The following is a 21,042-nucleotide window of genomic DNA, read 5'->3' on the forward strand; positions in this document are numbered from 1 at the left end:
GAAGAAGGACAGGGGAAGGGAAAAAAAAAAAGTTTGATTGGATGGAGATGGAGGGCAGAGAGCTGAAAACTTAACTGGACAATCCCACACAGAGGCATAAGTGGCAACTCCTAGGGGCCAGGGAAAGTAGGAGTTAGGCTTTCACATGAGGGAAGATTATGAAGGAAAAGAAGATACTTTTCCACCATGCTGGATGGAGCAGAGAACTCGCAAGAGTTGAGCAGCAGCCCAAAAAGGCCTGGTTTGATGCAGTGGGACAGGAAGCCTGATCTGTGCTCGACAGTGAACAGTTACTCATTCCACACAAAATGACTCTGCTTCAACAAGAGGGATTCACCTCACATTTCCTATACCCTAAAGGCTACAGCAGTTGTGTAGGAAATACCTATTTAAGCTTCCTCAGGCAGTAGAGAAAATTGAGCACAGATCTCAAGTATCAGCAATGAATACAGTATGCAGTGACTTATTAAGTAAAAGCGAGACACTGGCAATCTCGTGTCCTTTCGTATGTTTAGCATAATGCCCAAATCAGTCAACAAGCTTGAAAATGCTCATTTCACCAACTAACATGTAAATCTTGCCAGTGCTGAAAGCTGCCCTATTTAATACTCACATGATTTATACAATTCTAAGCACACATGAAAAGGGAAATGTGGGCAAAATTGGATTAGAAAACAGAGCAATTGCTCCTGTGCCACATCTAAATCTATTCATCCTCAAGGTGCCTCTCATTTTGTCACTGGTTATGGAGGGAACCTAAATTTATTATGGCCATAAATTCAGCACTTTAAGGACCTCCACTTGATTAGGATGAATCCAGGACATAATCCCACTGAAAGTGCCCAGTGGAGAAGTTCTGCCATTTGGATCTTAGATGTACAATACTGCATCACCTATCCCGGAGGAGGAAGCTGAGAGTGATGCACTCGTGCATCTGCCAGAAAAAAAAAAATAGGTAATGACTAGTTTCCTCTTCATTAGGATCTTATATCTCTATCCAAAAGACTCTCAGTGCAGTTCTCTCAGGCGGGATGTATTTGAGCACATAGTACTACAAATCCTCTACTGTAATGATGAGCCAGCTTAAAGGGCGTTACTGAGATTAAACAGTGTAGACGGAGAACAAATTCAGCACAAAGCCCAGGGAAGTCTTAAAATAATACGCAGAGTACTCCAGTGTTTTTTTTTAACGGGTTACAGTGTCTCGGGCTCTTGAGCTCACAAGCTCTGCCTAAAGAGGAGACATCAGAATAAGAAATCAAATACTTTGAAGGCCCTAAAATAAAAACTTTTAGGGTAAAATAGTTTTAGGGACAGTGAATAATAGCATGCTATTAGTTATGAGAATCTTATCTTCTATGACCTGCTCTTGAACATCACAGTAGTAAGTGAAAAAAATATTCTCACAGATTTCACTAATGCAGGATCAAACCACAAACCTCTAGGCACGAAGAGTCTCACTGGAGGCACTGGGCTTTGAATTAGGCTTCAAATATTTCTTTAAAGGTATCATTACAATTCCCTCTCTAATTATTATGTTACACCCTAACTACAAAGCTTTAAAGCAGCAGCAAGGTGTGTGGTAACAGCATTCCTACAGTCTTGAGGAAAAGGCACATTATACAGCAGAGTGACAGAAGTGCTCTGTTGGTACTTAAGTTAAAAGTTACTGAGATTGGAATCCTGGCAAACATTCAGGGCAATGCTGTATCAAGCTGAATGAATTAATGTTTTACTAATGACTTGAACTTAAACAAGCTAAAATCCTTCTTCAGAAAGCGGAAAAAAAGAAAAATTCTGTCTTTTCAAAGAGCCTACTGCTAAATGAAATTCTTTCTAGTACTAAAACAAAAAACTAATTAGTTAAATCTGTAAAAGAAATATTAACGGAAGAAAACCCCAGAGAAAACAAGCCACAATATACTGACTTAAGAAATTCTCATCTAGGCCAAACCCAAACAAAAATCAACACAGGTCAAATTAATTCATTAATTTACTCTAACACGATTTTCACTCTGCTTGTATTATTCCCGGCTCTTAACTTCCTCTTCTTAAATTCTTCAATGTCACTTATAAAGAACAGGTCATATAATTTCAGGGAAAATTTGAACAGCATCCAAACACAATTTGGGCTTATGAAATAAAACTAATGTCTTCATTTTTTCAGAAAGTACACAGCGGTTGATGAGGCAAGAATGGTCCTGTATTAGAAGATTTAGCAAGGCAAACAGAATCTTACAATAGCGAGAATGTTATAAATTAAGATGCACAAATTGCAAACATTTGATGACAATGTATGCAATCATTGTATTTTCTCCATTTTTAAACTTGATTCTTAGTGTATTTCCGGTTAAGACTCGCTAACTTTTCTTGTTGGAATACTGTTTTTCACATATCTGTAGTTTGTTTCAGATGTATTTATCCCTCTTGTATAAATAGTAATCTAATTTTTAAAGAAATCCAGAAACTTCCCGGATACGTTTCATCTACTGATCAGATGAACCTTTATGGGAACTCTAGGGACTCTACACAGTTAACTGGCAAGAGAAGTGATAAATGCTAAATGCATCCTGAGGGCCATTTAGAATCCCTCAGTGAAAACAGGTTGGGAAGTCAAACAAGCTGAGCTGCAAGCAGGGTTCCTCGACAGCAGCCAGCATCCCTTCTCTCATTGCATTCTTCTGTAGACCTCTTCAGTCTGTCTGAATCAAAAAAATTTGCAGCCAACAACCAATATAATTTCACAGGCTTATTATAGCTCACTTGAGCAATTAGTGTCTTTCTGCAGGTTCTCATGTCACTGGCAATCAGTGTTACTCCTGAGAGTCCTCAATTCTTCCACTTAAGCCTAGTGTGTCTCCTTAATCCCTTTAATTCTTGCATTTTGACCTAATTTTACTGCTTATTGTCATGCTTCTTTTGCTGCTAGCTGGGCCTTATTCTGTATCATAAGAATATAAAAGCTAAATTGTTGGGTTATCTTTAAGAAAAAAGCCTGCTAAGTACTTACAGGGCTATCGTGAGCATTATCTTCCTTGCCTCTCACCTGACCAGGTCAAATGAAATCAATGGCACTATTCAGCTCTGTAAAGCAAGCAGGATTCAGCTCCAAGAGCTGAGCTGGTCAATTTTGTTGCGAATACATTGTTCTTTAAAAATGTGATTATTCAGCAACTGATCTCAGCTTAAAACTAGAAAAATATCTATTACCAGGTGATGGTGTGGAGACATTTCCCTTCTATCCAACCAACCCAATAGTCAGGGTGCTCATTCTACATGGAAGATAAGACTATTGGCCCTGACTCGAAGAGAACTGGAACCAAAATCTCCCTGCTCTAAACCCTGATCTAAACCACCAGCCTAAGGGTTATTCTGGAATGCACTGCTCCTAACGGGCCTGTTCAAGCCATTTTATTCTGTGGAACATAGCAGGTATTAGCAGAAAAGGAGAAATATAGGGGAAAAAACAGAGGAGGAACACACAAAAAATGAGATAGAATTTGTTGGTCCCATGGTAACAGTTCTTAGTTGAAAAGTGGAACATCAGAGTCCAGGCTATGTTCCAAAGAGTAATTAAGAACTCATATATACGGGCAGCAAGCAGAAAATTAATACAAAACTGGCCAGAATATAAGTGAGGGCACATTATGGGGAGTATGGTTTCAAAGCTTCTGAAATGAAGGAAGGGATTGCATCTGAGACTTCCACATTTGGACAAAGTGCCCTAACTTCTGTATAAAAGGCAATTAAAACCACAATTGCCTCTCCTTTCCTACTGCAGAACAGTACCTAAACCCACCCCTTCAATTACACTGCTTTGTTTTTGTTAAAAAATGACCAATAATCCAGGATGGGGAGCAGAGGAAAGCTTTATTTTTGGATTAAGATCACCATTTGAAGCCAAATAATTAAAACAAAACAAAAATTCTTGCGAAATCAAAAAACTACTTTTTTTCCTCTCCAAAAACCATTTTGTTTTAGCTGGAAAAAGCAGACCTTCTTTTCTATGTTTATATTTGGAGGATAAGGTGATTTTCAAGTTAGAAATGGAAAATTCAATCATTTCCAGCAGTAGGTCTAAAACGCTAATGCAAAGAAACCAATGTGACTGGTACAGAAGACAATGAAAATGTTTCCCCTGAGATTAGAAAGGTTTGTACTAGACTTTCTACATGCCCCATATAATCATCTCTTACTCCTGGATACTCAAACAGACATTAATTTTGCTGTGACCTTGCAGCCACATTCAAAACAATGTCCCCATGAACTAATTTTTTATTTACAGAAAGGTTTATTTTGAGTTTTTTTTCAGTTTGGTTTGGGTTTTTTTTATAAACTGTAGTGTCAAACTACTATTTAAATCCTCTGGTATTACAGTAAGAAGTGTGACATGTGGAAAACTGTTTGGGCACCAACCTAGAGTATATCAAAACAGCAGCAACAAGCCTGTCAACAGACCAGAATCCAATACGGTACTTGGCAAATGATGGCAAACGTACCGCCAACATGTGATGCCCTCATTTTTAAGCCAAAGATAAATGTAGTTGATGTTTCTTGCCAAGACTAGTGTGCCCAAATGCCATATGTGAGGTCAAGCAAGGATGCTGCAAATAATTCCCAATGATATTTTACCAGTCTGCTTCTTTAAGATCTGTTAGATATTGAGTTCAAAATGTCCGTTCCTACTCTATTATTATAGCTCACCCAGGAAAACACATCAGTGTTATGGCTTTGAAAAGCAGCACTGACAACTGGTTTAGTTTAATAATTATACTCAGGAGTGTAATATTATTCTCTCACAAATGAATAAGGCATAGAATAGTGAGATACCTAAAAAATATATTTTTTATTTAGTAAAATGAAGGATGATAGATGAAATAATTATATTTCACAAACTTAATGGAAGTTTTCTCTAAGCAGTAGGCCAGTGCTTCTTTAATTAACATAATTTCTTGCATATGCATAAACATATTTGGGAAAAGTCTATGAAGTTTTCCCAAAAATTAGGTTTAAAGGCTAACTTCAGGGAATTGTTTTTGAAAGATTCTTGCTTCAACGGGGATTTAACCAAATGTTAGTACAGGAAAATGCAGTGCTGTGTTAAGGCATTTGGGGATCTGTAATGAAAACTTTAAATGAGATTTAGCTAATGATGTAAATGAGCAGTTTCTGTGAGCCTTGCCTTTGCAATACTTTGGCTTTAAGACAGAAAAGCTGCCCAAAGAGCCTGAAATTAAAAAATTCTTGTTTCTTTCTTTCCAAAAATCCTCACATTCCTAAAACAGTCATGAGAATCTGTCATTACTTCCCCTTTGAAACCATTCTACCCTTGAGGCACTGTACTGCAAGATATCACTTAGCAGTCCTAAAGAAGCAGTTTGGAGCACTCCACTTAAGCACTGAGCAGAGAAAGGAGTTAGGTAAGGGAGGGACAGATTATAGTTCAAATTAAGGCTGAACAGGAAATGGGTTTCCCCCTTGCATATCTTTTTTCTTTTTTTAGAATGCTCCAGGCCCAATCACACTTATCTCATTTTTTTCCTGAAAACAGGAAAATTTAATGGAACTGACTCTGCAATGCAAAGCATTGTTAGTATGGCACCAGCCTCTTGCAACAAAAAATATTGAGGCACATAGCAGGAATTTCTTCCATAGATGCTGCAGTCCTGGTTGACAGTTTCCCAAGCTTCAGAAGACAGACAGGGGAGGAGGATGAACAAGCAAGGCAGACTACTGTGATGAGAGCACTAGCCAAGCAACAAGCAGGTCAAGAACAAGGTCATATTTTAAAAATATTTGGGGGCAGATCACTATTTAGAAGAGATGAACATTCCTCCACTGACTTTACATGGTCTGAACTTTTCAGAGTTATCCACAAAACCTGAACAGAATAAAGAATTTTTCTTATGTGAGGCAAAAATGAAGACAACAAAAGTCCTTTACAGAGAAGCTCTGCTCTTTAACTGGCATTCAGCACACTGCTGTAGTACTGCTACCCCAGTCCCAATACCCATTGCTGGGCAAGGGAATATATTTGACTCTGATACTGCCTCTGGAAGTATGGGGTTTGTGCTGGGCTTGAGTTTAGTGCCAGCTTTGGGGTATGTTTGTTTTACTACAATCAGCAGAATCTGGCCAAAAATTTGCCTTAAACCAGTTCAACCAGTTTCATATTATTTGAAACTGCATATTTCATGAGAAAATACCTTCTACAGATTGGATAGGTGGGCATTTAGATCCATATTTTTATTCAATTATTATGACTTACTGCAGTGACATTAAAAAAACTCAGACAAGCAGAGCATGAAGTGAAGGCAAACGATGGACTTCAGTTTTAACTGTGCATTTTCAGTGCTAGTTTCTCATGTAAGGAGTAAAAATGCCTCAGACAACTCACACGGGATGTACTGTGAAATTGTAGCGTGCAGTTTTCTGAAACAGGCACAAAAGCTCAACATACTGGAGCTAATTTCTGTGTCAACTTTCATTCATTAGTGCCATTTTGCATAGCTGAAGCACCAACTCTATGCATATATTTGGCAGTGCCATACATACCCAGTTTCCTCGAGGCTTCAGTAATATGAAGTTCCTGCAGACACTGCAGCTTCTCATTAAGTTTACCAGATTTAAGTTATTCTGTGAGTCTGCTTTTCGCTAATTAAAAGGCTCAAACATTTTCAGCTGGATCTTTTTCTTCAATCTAGTGAGTCTCTCAATAGTGTGCAAATTTACATACCACAAATACATCCAGGAGTTCAACTATCAGTCTGGATTTCCGGTTTTTTTACCAACCCACAGGAAGAAAACCCCTGTTTTCCCTGCCTTCTGGAAATATTGCTTCCTTTTACTAATCATTGAATTAAGAATTTAATAATATAAACATCAGGATTCACCACTGTCACATGCTTGCACTTACTAAGAAGAATTTTTTCTCCACCTTGTTAATGGAATGTGGAGGCCACTTCTGAGGAAAGAGATTCAACTGAGACTATTTTGCAACCTTTGTGAAAAACAAAATTCCACATTCTTCAAGGTTTTGCTAAAATGGACTCGTAACAGTTTTTCACTATCAACAGGTCTCCATATGATCGTTTTAAGATCAAAATTCAAAACAAAACAGAAAGCAAATTGTTAATATGAACTATGCTAGTTTCTTTCAAAATGTCACACAGCTAACTCAGCAGCATCCAATATACTACAGTGTCTTCTTGTTCTAAGTATGACAGAAATGCAAGGGCTTGCCCACTTTATAGCACATCATCTTGCAGCTAAATCCCTAAACATGAAGAATAAAAACCTTTTCTACCTTTAAAAATTATTAGTGCTGATAAATAGCTGAATTGTGTTCAATTTATTTCACTTTTTAATTACTCTTACGAAACATGCCATTTAAAGCCAGAAAAGCACTACAGCCATACATATGTAGGTAATTGATGCTGACAATAAGACTCTTTCAGAGCTTAAAATCTCAACCAGTTCTTTCTGGTGAAACCTCTAATTTTGGTTTGAATACACCAGGCCTATGCTCTCACCTATGAATTACAGTCCTAAGGGCTTTCTTTCCTGTTATTTTTAAATGGCCTTCCTTTCTCTTCATATTGAGCCCATTTCCGTTCTCTTTAGTTGTAATTGGAAAGTTATCATGAGACAGCCATAATCCCTGAGCTATTCTCCATTTGTCTAGACTACAGTTTTCTCCCTTGGCCAGTAAGTAAACAAGTTTGTCCCAGTACCATATTTCATGCTTTCAGATACTAGGTCACGATTTGGTACGCAGCATGGCACTCACCTTACTCCCACTGTGAGAAACTGAGCAGGCAAGGGGCCAAGAGCTGGCAGAGTGCTGACTTGGCTCTTTTCCCCTCACTTACCCACCTAGTCTGCTGTTGCCCTAACTTGCTTACCATAAATGCTAGCCACATGTAAGAGGATAAACAAAATTCCAGATCCACAACAAAACTCACACCGGAGCAGTTTGATGACTCTTTGTACTTGGCCTCCAGGCAACTGCTTGAGATCATAGACTTGGGCCCCAATCAGACTCTCATCATTTAAGAGGCCGACAAAAGAGCTTCTACATTTGTTCACATAAGTCACGGTATAATGAGTGGGGCAGATCAACCATCAAAAGATGGAGCTAGAGAAAGTCATGCTCTTCTTCTCCTATTTGCAGTTCATAGACCATGAACAAATATTCCAAGAACATAGAAAAGTATTTTACAGCCAACACTAGAGGTATGGGGCAAAATCAACTTCCTAATTCATGTTATTTGAAGAGAACAGGGACTGGTGGTGTAGATTCCCCTCGCTGAGGCATGAGAGGACAGGAAGATATAAAATACTTGGGTCACAAGATGTGCCTTTTTTTCTTTTTTTTTTTACTTATTCGAAATAACGTTAGCTGAATAATATGAACACATTGATTCACTGAATCACATTTTGAAAACCCTCTTGATTTCAACAGGATCACTTATGGACTATGGCACAATTCAGCTTAAGTGAAGTCCCATTTATTTCATTTAACAGCACTAGGCGCTGTGTGGTAGCCATCACAAACTTGTTACTACTGCAAAATTCCTGGTACAGGAGTCAGAAGTCTGAAGTGTGCCATTCTACTGTGGATGTTGGTAGTCTGTGCTGCATCTTTCACTCAGATCTTGTGTGTAGTCTCTTAGAACGATCTGGCTTAAAATCAAAAACAATAAAACAATAGTCTTGGTACCACTGAAATTCTGCCAAAATATACCTGAGATGCAAAACACTGGCTTTGATGTGTTTCTGAAAAGGGCAGAAATATAGCTAGATTAAATTGCTGGATTTTTCACCTCTGTTACAGATTCTAAAGACACTGCTAATAAATTTGAGTTATTTCAGACAGACAAATATTAATGTTTTGATCACAACTTCATCCCTTTTAAATGCAGTTTTACCATCTTTAGTCAAGCAGAAACCCAAAAATACTCTGAAATGCAACACAGCTCATTTTTCACTGTGTCAACAACCTTTGTGTCAACAAATAGCCTCAGGAAAGCAAAGACCGTCTTACCATCTAGCTAAGTAGTCTGCAAGATGATAACGTAGCAAGTTCCAAAGGCTCTAAAAAATCAGCAAGCACCTTGTTATCATAATGATTCTTTGTATTATGAAAAATAGCACGCTGTTACACTTGACAAGCTGTTACAACTCTGCCAAGTAGAAGCAGATGTGGCAGGGAAGCTTTCCAATGAAAGAAAAATTCTTGGTATAGAGTTGGAATACATTAAGTGCAATTTGCTTTAACTACACATTTGCCACTGGAAAGTGTTCAAATAGCACGGAGAGAAGTCCCACAAACGTTGGGTTCTCAAGGAGCAACTCAGTATTAAGAAATGATGTTAATCAGTTCACTGAGAGCAAATTTTCTTTAGCTTTAATTATTCCCATCACATGAAACCTTGAAACATCTCAAGACTGCGCATTCGTTCACCTACTAGAAGAACAACTTGAAAATCATGAACAATATCACCATGTGGTGACACCTGTCATAAGAAAATGATGGTATTACTACGAAAATATAGCACCCCATGCTCCCTTATCTTTACTTAGCTTTAAACTTCTCTAACCTATATCTCAGTTAAAAGAAAACATTTAAGGAAAATAAGTCAAGTGTTACAAACTCTTATCTCACTACTTGTTCTTCGATGTAGCAAAGATTTGCAAAGACATTTTCAAAAGTCTCTAGAGGTACTGTCTCTTCTGTGCTTGTCCAGCACAATGAACAGGAGAACATGTTTTAATATCCCACTCCCAGCAATGTAGATGGTGACAAAACTGTTCAATCTGTGACAGACAGGACAAATCCCTGTTCACTGATCTTAATACGGTTAAAATTGGCTGTGCTTCCTGTGAAGCAGTACCACAAGCTGAGTACATGAGCTGAAAATAAGCTAGCTTGAAGCATTTTTTCTAAGACGTATATTGTTAAATCAACTAATAAAATTCATTGCCAATTACTCATGGAGCTATATATAACATATTAAAAAAGGTATTAAAGTAACATAATCTAACCACCTGTTACCACACACAGAAATATCTACATTTAGGAATATCCACATTAAGTACAGACTTTGGATGGGAAAAAAAGGGCCTGTTAATGTGTTTTGTTTACCCCTCAAACTGTTCTTTCTTTGTTCTTTAAAAACAAAAAAAACCAACAAAATATTTTTTTCCTCAAGCGAGTATGTGCCAGTATTCTCAATTTGGTTTTAGTCTTTCCTTTTGCATCCTCCACAATCCTACAAAATAATATTGGTCAGGAGAATTCACATCAGTCACCTGACAAAGATCTTTGACAAGCCATTGAGGATTCTGTTAAGTACGCAGAATCAGAACTTGAACTCTACACAACATGTACATCAGAAACAATGTGTCCATATGAATAGTCTTATAACTGGAACCTTTAAAGAGACAGGCAACCATAACTGCAAATCAAAATTTAGAAAGTTTCTCAAGACAAAAGGCTTATGAGAATTTACGTGTAAAGAGCCTGAACAGGGAATACAAAGGTAAAACTACAGAAAGCCTAGGTATCTGACTAGACTTAGAGAATTTCACTTTCTTGCTAGAGTAGGTTGAGTGGTTTTTTATTAGATGCAATTACAATTTTATCGACACCTCTCTTTGTAGTCACCAGAAATAGTCCACAATATGGGAAAGTCATAGCAAAAATCATATTCCAGGAGGTACCATGGACTTCCCTCAATTAAATTCAATGTTCTTAAACTCCCAAAGAATACTTAAACTCTTTCTCTTCCAAGAACAAATAAAGCACAGATCTTATGAGTACTCACCACCGTCTTCAACCATGAAATGAAAAATGTCACTGGTAGCATTGTCACCCTCTCGTAAAACATAGCATATCTTCATATCATCAATATCAGCTGGAAAGAGTTAGGAAAAATAGATTTTATTTTAAATGCTGAAGGTAGGAAACTGTTTTTATAGAAAAACTTGACATGTATTAAATAGTTTAGCTTCAACAGAGAGAGGTCAAGGTTGTCCAGCAGAGCTCAGGAATTTCAGTATTAACAGCATTGAAGTTTTACAGATATCATTCATTCTCCCTCCCCTTACTTCCTCCTCCCCAGTGCCCTCTTTCTTTTAAGATGTATTTACAAAAAGAACTGAAAGGAAATGTAAAAACATGGGCTCAACAGTCAGAACTATTTCATATTTTTAGTGGTGCTTTTTCTTAAACAGAGATGTATCTCCACTAAGATATTGATTCTGTCATTCTTCATCTTGAGAAGTACTGTAGAGGTGACAGAAAATCTGTGGCTGAAACGAGAGCAAAATCCAGGGTATTTTCTATGTTTCCATTCAAGAGGCAAGACAAACTAGTCCACACGGCCCCCCCCCCCACTCTAAAACTAGATTACTTCTGGCGTGTGGTCTACCTCTAGGATAAGATATCTCTACACATTCTGCAGTAGAGAGATCTCAATCTCTTTAGTCCCCCACAAAAACACCCTCTCAACCAGACTATCCTTCCTATCAGCATGTTTTCAAAGGATATGGCATATAATCTGTATGCACTGTCGTAAATAGTGCTCTAACACTTAGAGTGATTGACTGTTTTAAGAACCCAAACAGATGCAATTAAAGTAGACAGACAAGACTTCAGTAAGAAAAAATTCAATGCACAATTTTGAATCATCAATTGCAATAAAGTAAGTATGTAAAAGGTAAAAAAATATTTATTAATACTGTGTTTTCTGGTTTCCTTGAGCAGTGATGAGAAACATGTAATACACAAAAACTATTTTTGTCACTTTCTTCGAAAGACTGGTTAGTAAAAATCCATGTCTGATACTTTTTTTAAGAAAAAGTATTAGAAATTAATAGCATTAAGGTGGAGCTCAAGTTCTCCTCCCATGTTAGGGCATATGCATTAGTAAAAAGAAGCCAAAAGCACTTTTGTTAGAGCTCCTCAAAATCCTCAGTTCCAGAAGTAGCCAGACATCTTCTAGGGCAAACAAATTAAGAACATTATCAGCAAATATATGTCACTGAAGAATCTCTTCCATAAATGTTTGAAAATTAAAGATCAAAAATTCATAGGGCTATACAGAGGATAGATATTATCCTCTCCATGCCAGTGGAGCAAATAAATCTTTCATCCTGCAAACACTTACACAAGTACTCAGCTCTGCCCATGTGAGTAGCCTTATCAAAATCCATGGTTCCAACATATATAAAGATAAGAACTTGAGCCAGTGTTTGCAGGACCAGGACCCCCTCATCAAAAAAAGCCACTTGTCATCCAAACATCTTAATTTTGTCAAAAGAATTGCAAAGGAATGACCTGTTTTCTGTTCATTAAGAATATGTTCAGTCACTTGAGCAATTCTATGCTTTCCTTCCACAGCTGATTAGGTTATGCTAATTATATTAAAACTTGCCTAGTTGTAAGCAAGTGCCTGCTAAATATTAATGTGATATTGGAATTCTCCAACATAATTTTCTAATTAAAAAAAAAAAATTATCTTCACTAGATCAGGGCACTGATTTCCCATTTAAAATTCTGCAAAACTGATGTGGTTATTAAAGGTTACATATATTAATATATATTCTTTAAGAAGCAAAAGCACTTCACAACATAATTCACTCGTCTTTCTGAAAACAACCTGAAAAAGAAGATAAAAAGCATTATCGGGGTAATGCTGAATAAAATCATTGCTCGCAAAGTGCTGCGTATTTGGTTGGAATACCTTTGGCCTCAGGAGGCTACATGGAGTGCTGAGACGTCAGCCGAGCTATATTATTGCCAAGGCAGATCCTTACTCTCCACTATTCCTTCCCCTTCTTCCTGGCTCCTCAGCACACCTGCAGAGCTGTGGGATGTGATCTGGCCCTTACTCACAAATTTACCCATGTGGGACTGGGGACTCCCAAAACAGTGCTCAGCAGTCCTTCACACTTTGTACATTCAAAACATTATCCAAACACCAGCTACCTACTTGTTACATACCACTAAACTTCTTTAAATGTGAAATACTTGGCAGTTCCTTAATAGACTTTCCCCACTTTTAAAACAAATTATCTAATCTTAATGAATATCTGCTATGATCAAATTCCAATCCTGTCTTGCAGAGACGAGTGCAGTATGATTATGCATACACAATATTCTTTGTATGTATTTTTGTCCTAGGACAGCACTAGACGAGAAATTACCATGTGGCAAGTGTTTTTCTTTAAGCTTTCTCTGCATTTACTATGACCAAATTGTAAATATAAGGCATAAAGAAATAATAATGAATTAAAAGTGCTGCTTTCAGGTGTAACATGAAGTAACAGATAGTACTTGAATAAACTTAGGAACTGCTTAGTGTATTTTAAGAGTATTTTATTTTGTTACTGTCACTTGCCTGTCTCTCTCTCTCTCATTCAGATTATTTTAATTAATTTAATTATTTAATTAAATAGAAAAGAATAAAAAGCACCAACTATTTGCAGAATTTTGGGACCTTTTATCAAGAAGTTAATTCTTCCACACTCTAATACCCCCCTTTGAGCAATCCCAATTAGCTCTATGAGCCTCACGAGCAAAAGATTACCTACTGTACTTGTGGCAGCAGTATTTGATGTAGACTAATTAGAAAGCCCCACACTGATTGTTCCTGAACAAAATACACAGCAAATCTCCTGAATGTACTATATTCTGCACAACTGCATTTTGACTGGAAGCTTTTAGCTCATCTTGCAAGCTAGGCTGATTTCCTTTCTAGCACTTGATAGTTTTGTGGGCAGATATTGAAAAGCAATCTCAAGCGTAAGGCAAAAAGCTGTTTGCTAAACAATCACTCTGCTCTCTCTTTCAGTTACAGGCAATCTGAAAAACCAGACTGCTCAAGTTGCTTGCACACAATTAATCTTGTTTCATCAATGTTACTTCACTCAAAGCGGTCAGGCTGCCTGTTCATACAACCACAAGCCCAAATCCAAGGAATGGGAGTGTGAGGTGGTAGAGTATTGGGATGGACTTCACAAACTATTGAGCAGCTTTCAAAACTCATCTGCATGTGACCCTGAACAGCCTCATCTGACTTCAAAGTTGGCCCAGTTTTGAGTAGGGGTTGGACCAGATGACCTCCAGAGGTCCCTTCCAACATAAATTAGAAGACTTTAACGATGTTTTACAAGCCCCATCAGGACCCACTCATGTTAATGAAACTGGAACTATTCAGCATTTTCTAAGAGGTTGCCCCACATGGCAGGATAGGACCCCTAAAAAGGGGGGAGATCAAAACATAAAAAGAAAGTGTATAACAGCTGGTCCAATAGTCAATACAGGAGCATCCCAAAGTCAAAACTATTACTCATGGCTGGCTGCAAAATCTGCACTTAATTAGGATCATTAAGAATATGACAAAAGAGGGTCTTGTTTACTCCTGCCCTGAACATAAATTATTTGTCTCAGTACAGCATAAGCATGAAATATGCATAAATTCATTACTCTGGATTTGACAGTGCTTTGCATATTAATGGTAGTGGGCCACAAGGTGAGGGACAACAGTGAACTACACACAGAGTTTTGAGTATGCAGTTAGGTCTACATAAGACCTCTGTGTCTCACATTACTTCTCAAAACTGTAGCCTTCTAGGTTCAGCCAAGTATTTTTGTCCCTGACACTCACAACCTCTCCCATACCCAAAGTAGCTACAGAGAAGAGGGCACCTGAGGAAAATGGAAAGGAAAAGATAGTGCCCTTTCATGCATGACTTTCACTCCCAGGTTATTCTGTGACTTCCAGCAAGTTCTCTTTCCATATTATCCCTGTGCGAGCTTGATGCTTTCTGCCTTTCATGCAGCCTTTCCAGACACCTCTTCTCCCTCAAGTGCTTGGTCCTGTATTCATAAGACTTTTTTATGTGTTTGCTTCATAAAATACAAACCATTATAAAAAGCATTTAGGAAGCTCAGAAGAGATATACCACAGAAGTAACACAGATGCTCAGGAGGTATTTGCTCATAGAGGCCAAAGGACAAAATTATTGAAGAAATGTGTATTTCTTAAAAACACTCTTCAACTCAACACAAATTAGAGTGCTTGTGCTAGTACTGTCAGGGAACCTGTGAAGTTATATCACTTTCTGGGGAACCTCACTAGCTTTAAAACCAATTTTTCCTAAGGGTTGCATGCTTCTCACCCACCTCAGGCAGCCCCAGGATATCAAAAAAGCCTGCGTGAAGACCAGTGAGCATGCCACATGGTTGGACTGCCAACTGAAAGCCAAGTGACAACTGCATTTTGATCATCTGACAAATGTATGCCTGGCCATATGGCACAAAAGAGAATGGAATACATACCTATCCTGACTGCCCCCCCCCCTCGAAAAAATGGCACATGATTGTGCTATGCAGTGGTCTGCTTTCAAGGAACACCCACTCAATAATTCTACATTCTCCAATGTAAGAAAAAACCCACTAAAAAAGTGATTATCTGTTTATTTGCTCACTCCCATTCTCTTGTTTCTTGCTTATTCTGACAACAGTACTCTTAATACTACTCGCGGTTCACTACTGAAACCTTACATTTAAGGAGCTGTGGTGGTTCCCAAACATGATTTGGCCCCTCCTCATCCTCTTCTTTGCACTAACACTGCAAAACTTAGGGCACCCCAGCCATTCAGAAGTTCATCAGGCCTGTTTGCAAGATTTGGTATATCTGTCGTTGTTTAACCCCAGCTAGCAATTAAGCACCACTACAGCCAAGACTGTAACATCGAATACATATCAGTATGGGCTCTGTGAAATGAAATACAGCCAACTACAAGCATTCATCTCTAGCCTTACCGCCTACACAGCCCAGCCTGTCTGGACCCCTTTAATTTTGAGTCTCCGTGCAGTTGTGCTGGCTGCTCACTCCACAGCTGCAGGAGGTTCCAAGAAACGTAATTTCATTTTTAATTAACCAGCTATTAACTCATTGCAAAGTAACATGGAAAATTCTCTGGAGAATAGCTAATGCTCCCCTTTCAATTAAAGTTACTTCATAGCCTTGTGTTGAGGCTTTATTTCAGAACATACGGCACATGTGGTTTTCGTCCTATTTATACCACCTAGTATTTTAGTTCCATGTAAAAACTAGGTACAACTGACATAATTTTAAAACATTTACATTACCTTTTAATTTACCACAAACACTTTGCGGTTAAGATTTGTGTAATTAAGGCAACAATGCACTCATAATATATTATTTCCCCATGTTTGGGAAGTTATTTTGCTTTTACAGTTAAATGTGCTCAGACAGTATAGCAACTGATACCCTAGCCATGGTATGACCATCGGTTAATAATAGCTTGGCCACTCCCGTGGCATTTTCTAATTAAAACTGTTTAAAGAAGGCACTCAGCCTCTAAAGATCCAGAGCCACGTGCAGCCCAATTCTGTTAGCCAAATTTCTATCACTGATAGAAAGTCCAAATCACAGTTTTCTGGACTGTAAGCTCTCCAAAGCGAAGATGCTCCTTTTTAAAGTGTTTATCCAGTAGACCCCCTTTCCTGTTTAAAGCTGTAACACATGCAATAAATAATAAACAGAAGTAAAAAATAATAAAGCCATTATAAATAAGCTCACTGTTGGAAAGTTTCTCCCATCAATCATTATAGAGTTTAGCATGAAAAAGAATGTTTCCAGCGACCTAAAGAAAACACGGGGTATTGTAATACCTTGGGTGAACTGGCTGATGCTATGGTTGCCTTTCCCCAGGTGGATCAGGAAGCCATGGCGCGGACCCTCCGTGATTCTGATCTTGAGAGTAACATGTAAACTGTCTCTGTCTTCCACTTTGAGCACCTTGTTGGTAATCAGAAACCCAATGTGACCTGTGGCCAGAATACGGAGAGTCTGAGCACCCTTGTTTATTACAATTTGAGGTACACTGTTGTCCACAGCCATTATTCGAATCTTCATAGTCTGAGGTTTCCTCGTTTCAAACACAGTGTTGGGGAAGACATAGAAATCAGTATGAGTGCCATCTGTAACAGTGAAAGAGAAGCTATCCTCCACTGATTCTGTGCCATCATGTTTGTAGCTGATTAGATTTTCATTTAGATCTTGTTTAGTGAAGGTGGTGACTGGTTTGGAGTTATTGAACATGATCTGACCATGAACTGGTATTTGAGTGATGATAAATTTTAGCAATGCGTCAGGTGTATCTCTGTCTTCTGCGGTCAGTTCAAATGGGGTTATCAGCTTATATTCGTTTTCACTCACCACCAGGTTATGGACTGTGATGACAGGTTTTTTATTGTCCACATCACTGATAGAAATTCTGAAAGTACGAAATACAGGGTTATAGCCATCAGTCACCTCAAACTCAAAGCTGTCCATTTTCACCTCATCTTCTGAAGTGTGAATATAATAGACTTTATTGCCTGCTAATAGGAGTTGAGTAAAAGTGGAGATGGGTACCCCAGGCTGATCTGTGCATTCAAGATGACCACGAACAGGTGCTCTGGTAATAGTGAAAACTAAGTTCTCATCTGGACTATTCAGGTCACTGGTGCTAAGCAAATCGGTAGTAAGGGTTACCTTCCCTCCTTCTTTCAAAGAAACTCCTTTGCTGATTACATCTGGGAAGACAATATCAATGCTACCTATTGTCACATAAAAGTAGCGGTCAATGAGAGCATTTATTCCATCTGTCACATCAAACTTGATAAGATCACGAACTCCTTCTTGGCCAAAATGCATATATCGAATTAAGTTTCTATCCACTTCATCTTGGGTGAAGTTCATCCCCAGGGTGATATTCTCAACTCCACCTGAAGGCTTTATTCTCTGCAAGAGGCCTTGTCCTGGCCCGTATCTTATAATGTATGTCAAGGTTTTGTCTTCAGAATCCAGGTCAGTAGCCTTCAATATTCTGTTATCAATAGTTCTAGTTTCCCCTATTTCAATCTCCAAACCATCATTGATAGCCATTCTGGGTGTCTCATCATCTACAGGAATAACCATGATGAGTACCGTTTTCCTAACAGTATGTTTACCATCTGTGAGTTTCACCTCAAAACGGTCCTCTTTTGTCTCAGAGTCATCATGTTCGTAGAGTATGTTGGAGCTCTCTGTTATCTGATCCAAGGTAAAGCTCTCCACTAGGACAGTTCCATTGACCAGCTGGTTCACAATGTGGCCATGCCTGGGAAGCCTGGTAATTGTGAACATTAACTCGTCAGCAGGGATGTCTCCATCAACTGCGTTGAGGACAGGGGTATCAATAACCAGGCTCATGCCTTCCATCACAACAAACTCTCGCATAAAGATTTCAGGCTCTTCATCGTTGATCGGCATAATGACAATGGGGAAAAAGTGCCTTTGGGAAAAGTTAATGCCATCAGAACAGCGGAAAGCAAATCTGTCTTCAACAGGCTCTACGCCCTTATGTATACTTTGGACATAAAAAATATGCCCTTGTCGGACGTCTTTCAAGGTAAAAGCGCTTATAGCTACACCTGCTCTGGATTTTTCAGATCCTGGGGCTGGAGAGATGTTCTCTACATACCCAGATGTCGGCTGAGCAACAATGGTGCAGAGTATATCATCATTAGGAGTATCCACATCTTCAGCCCTGAGGTGAGCAGGAGTAATGACCCGTTTGTCACCTTCCGTTACCATGAACTGCTCCCCCAAAAAAATCTCTGGGGCTTGACTGTCAACAGGAAGAATGGTCACCAGGACTGAAACGCCTTGAACAACATTGCCCCTGACGCTCCACTCCTCAGACAGGTCAGACAAGGTAAGGTTGAAGGTATCTTCTTTGGGAAGAAGGCCTATTTCACCACCAGTGTGAGCATATACCACAGCACCATCCAGCAGATCTCTCTGGGAAAATCTCTCTGCAGGCACCCCTTGGACCAGGATGTTCCCATGCTGAGGAGGATCCTCTACAATGAAGGTCAACATTAAGTCATCTGTATCCTCATCCGTGCCCTGAATGACATTAGCAGTGATTTCAGCAGCACCATTCTCCAGCACATCCAGGAAGGAACCAAGGGTGCCTGGGGGCAACCGTAGTGTAGGAACCTCATCATCAACTGGGTGCACATTCATTTTCAGTGTGATGGGCACAAAATGAACCCCATCACTCACGTCAAGCCTGCAGGTATCACTGTTGGTCTCAGCTCCACTGTGCACATACACCACCCTCCCTTGTCTGATATCCTCCAGGCCAAAGACACCTCCCGGAATCAAACTGTACCCAGAAAGCTGCAACTGGCCATACCGAGGAGCCTGGGTCAGGATAAATCTGAGATGGGCAAGTTCAGTGTCCGTGTCACTGGCATCCAGCTCAGTTGGACTAAGGACATGGCTGCCTCCCTCAGGCAAAGTGAAGCCAGTATTAGTGATTTCAGGAGGCTGGTTATCCACAGGCTGCAGGTAGATGGTGAAAGTCCCTTCGGCTGCATTGCCAGCTGCATCTTTCACTTGATACTGAAACTGAATCAAATGAGGAGCCACCCCCAGTTCTTCCTGTGGGGGACGGTACGATATCTTGTGATGATTGATCTGGGCTTGGGTGAAGTGGGTAACTTCCACAGAGTGATCTTCAGTCAGCACAAGGGATCCAAGGCGGGCTCCATATACATCTGGAGGGTGGTTAGTGTCAGTGTCAGTGGGGGGCTGGGTTACTGTGTAGTGGAGTTCACGGTCCCCTGAATCCTGATCTGTGTAACACAAGTGCTTCCTCCGCAGTGGGGTCACCTGCTGTTCTGCAACTATTAAGTGCAGGCTGCTGCTACTATGCAGCTCTGGGGCTAATCTGTCTACGGGATGTACCCGGATCACAAAAGTCTGTGGTCCAGAGCGGTTGGGTGGGTCATTGTCATCCTGCACTCTAAAGACAAACTGGTCCAACACAACCCCAGGGCCAGGGCTGTGAGGCCCAAAGTGGTGGTAATAGAGACGCCCTTCCACAATGTCCTGCTGCAGCCACTCTCTCACTGGCTTTTCATAGATTACGGAGCTCCCAACTAAACCCGGCACCCTCCTCCAAGAAAAGCCCTCATCTTCTTCCTCCTCTTCCCAGCCAGGAGGTGGCTGTGCTTGACGGAGGAGCAGCTGCCCAGCAATGGGGCCAGACTCCACTGTGAAGAGCAGGATGGCATCCTGCGAGTCAATGTCAGTGGCGCTAAGAGCACGGGTGGTGATGGGCACTGTTTCACCCTCAGCCATGGCCAGCCCCGTGTTAGCATTGAGTAGGGGCGGCTGGTCATCAGTGGGCACCAGGGTAATGGGGAAAAGGAACTCAACACGGTGGCGAGAGCCACCATCTTCCAACCGCAGCACCAGGTTGTCACTGAGTGGAGACTCACTGCCGTCATGCTGGTATATGACCCGACCTGCTGCCAGCTCAGCCACCGTGAAGTGTTTACGAGGGGCAGCAGGTGCTGGGGTGTCCTCCAGCAAAGTGAGGTGGCCATGCCTCAGCCCTGCCACCACACTCACCCGCACCTGCTCAAGGTCATCCTCATCACTTATCACCAGGTTGGGGCTGGGACCGGGGCCTGAGAGAGGCCGCGACTGCCCCTCATAGAGCACGAGGCCAGTGTTGCGGGTCACCACAGGTGCCAGGGTGTTCATGGGCTTCACCACAATGACGAAGGCGAAGGGCTCTGAGGCAGCACCCTCTGGGTCCAACACCTCCAGCTCGAGCTCAAAGAGCCGCTCCCGATCTGAGTCTTCCATGGGCGGCTGGTAAGCGATGCGCAGCTCCCTCACGTCCCGCTGGCTGAAGGAGGAGACAGGCAAGCTCCGGTCATCTGTGCTGACCATGTGCCCCTGGCCGGGGCCAAAGGGTGAGGTGATGTTGAAGAGCAGCAGATCTGGTGGTGACTCTGCATCCTCGGCTGCAAGCATGTCAGGCGTGAGGGCGGTGAGGACAAACTGGTCCACCTCCATCATCAGCATGGCCAAGAAGCTGGGTTTGGGGGCCACATTCTCAGTCCCGGCCCGGATCCGCACCAGCATCTGGAAGTACTCGCGCTTCAGCAGTGCTCCA

General features: G+C 40.4%; 1 protein-coding gene across 1 annotated transcript in view; it reads right to left on the bottom strand.

Annotated features, from left to right (window-relative positions):
- Positions 1-21,035, bottom strand: part of LOC104080373 (FRAS1-related extracellular matrix protein 2-like) — a gene marked incomplete at both ends in the record, with an annotated part of 82,338 nt that extends 61,303 nt beyond the window's left edge. The window contains 2 exons of the mRNA XM_009582745.1: positions 10,830-10,919; positions 16,712-21,035. Of these exons, the coding sequence (XP_009581040.1) occupies positions 10,830-10,919; positions 16,712-21,035 (4,414 nt within the window). The remainder of the gene's footprint in view (positions 1-10,829; positions 10,920-16,711) is intronic.
- Between the last annotated feature and the right edge of the window lie 7 nt (positions 21,036-21,042).

This window comes from Fulmarus glacialis, unplaced genomic scaffold (assembly GCF_000690835.1).
Source record: "Fulmarus glacialis isolate BGI_N327 unplaced genomic scaffold, ASM69083v1 scaffold5998, whole genome shotgun sequence".
NCBI lineage: Eukaryota > Metazoa > Chordata > Aves > Procellariiformes > Procellariidae > Fulmarus > Fulmarus glacialis.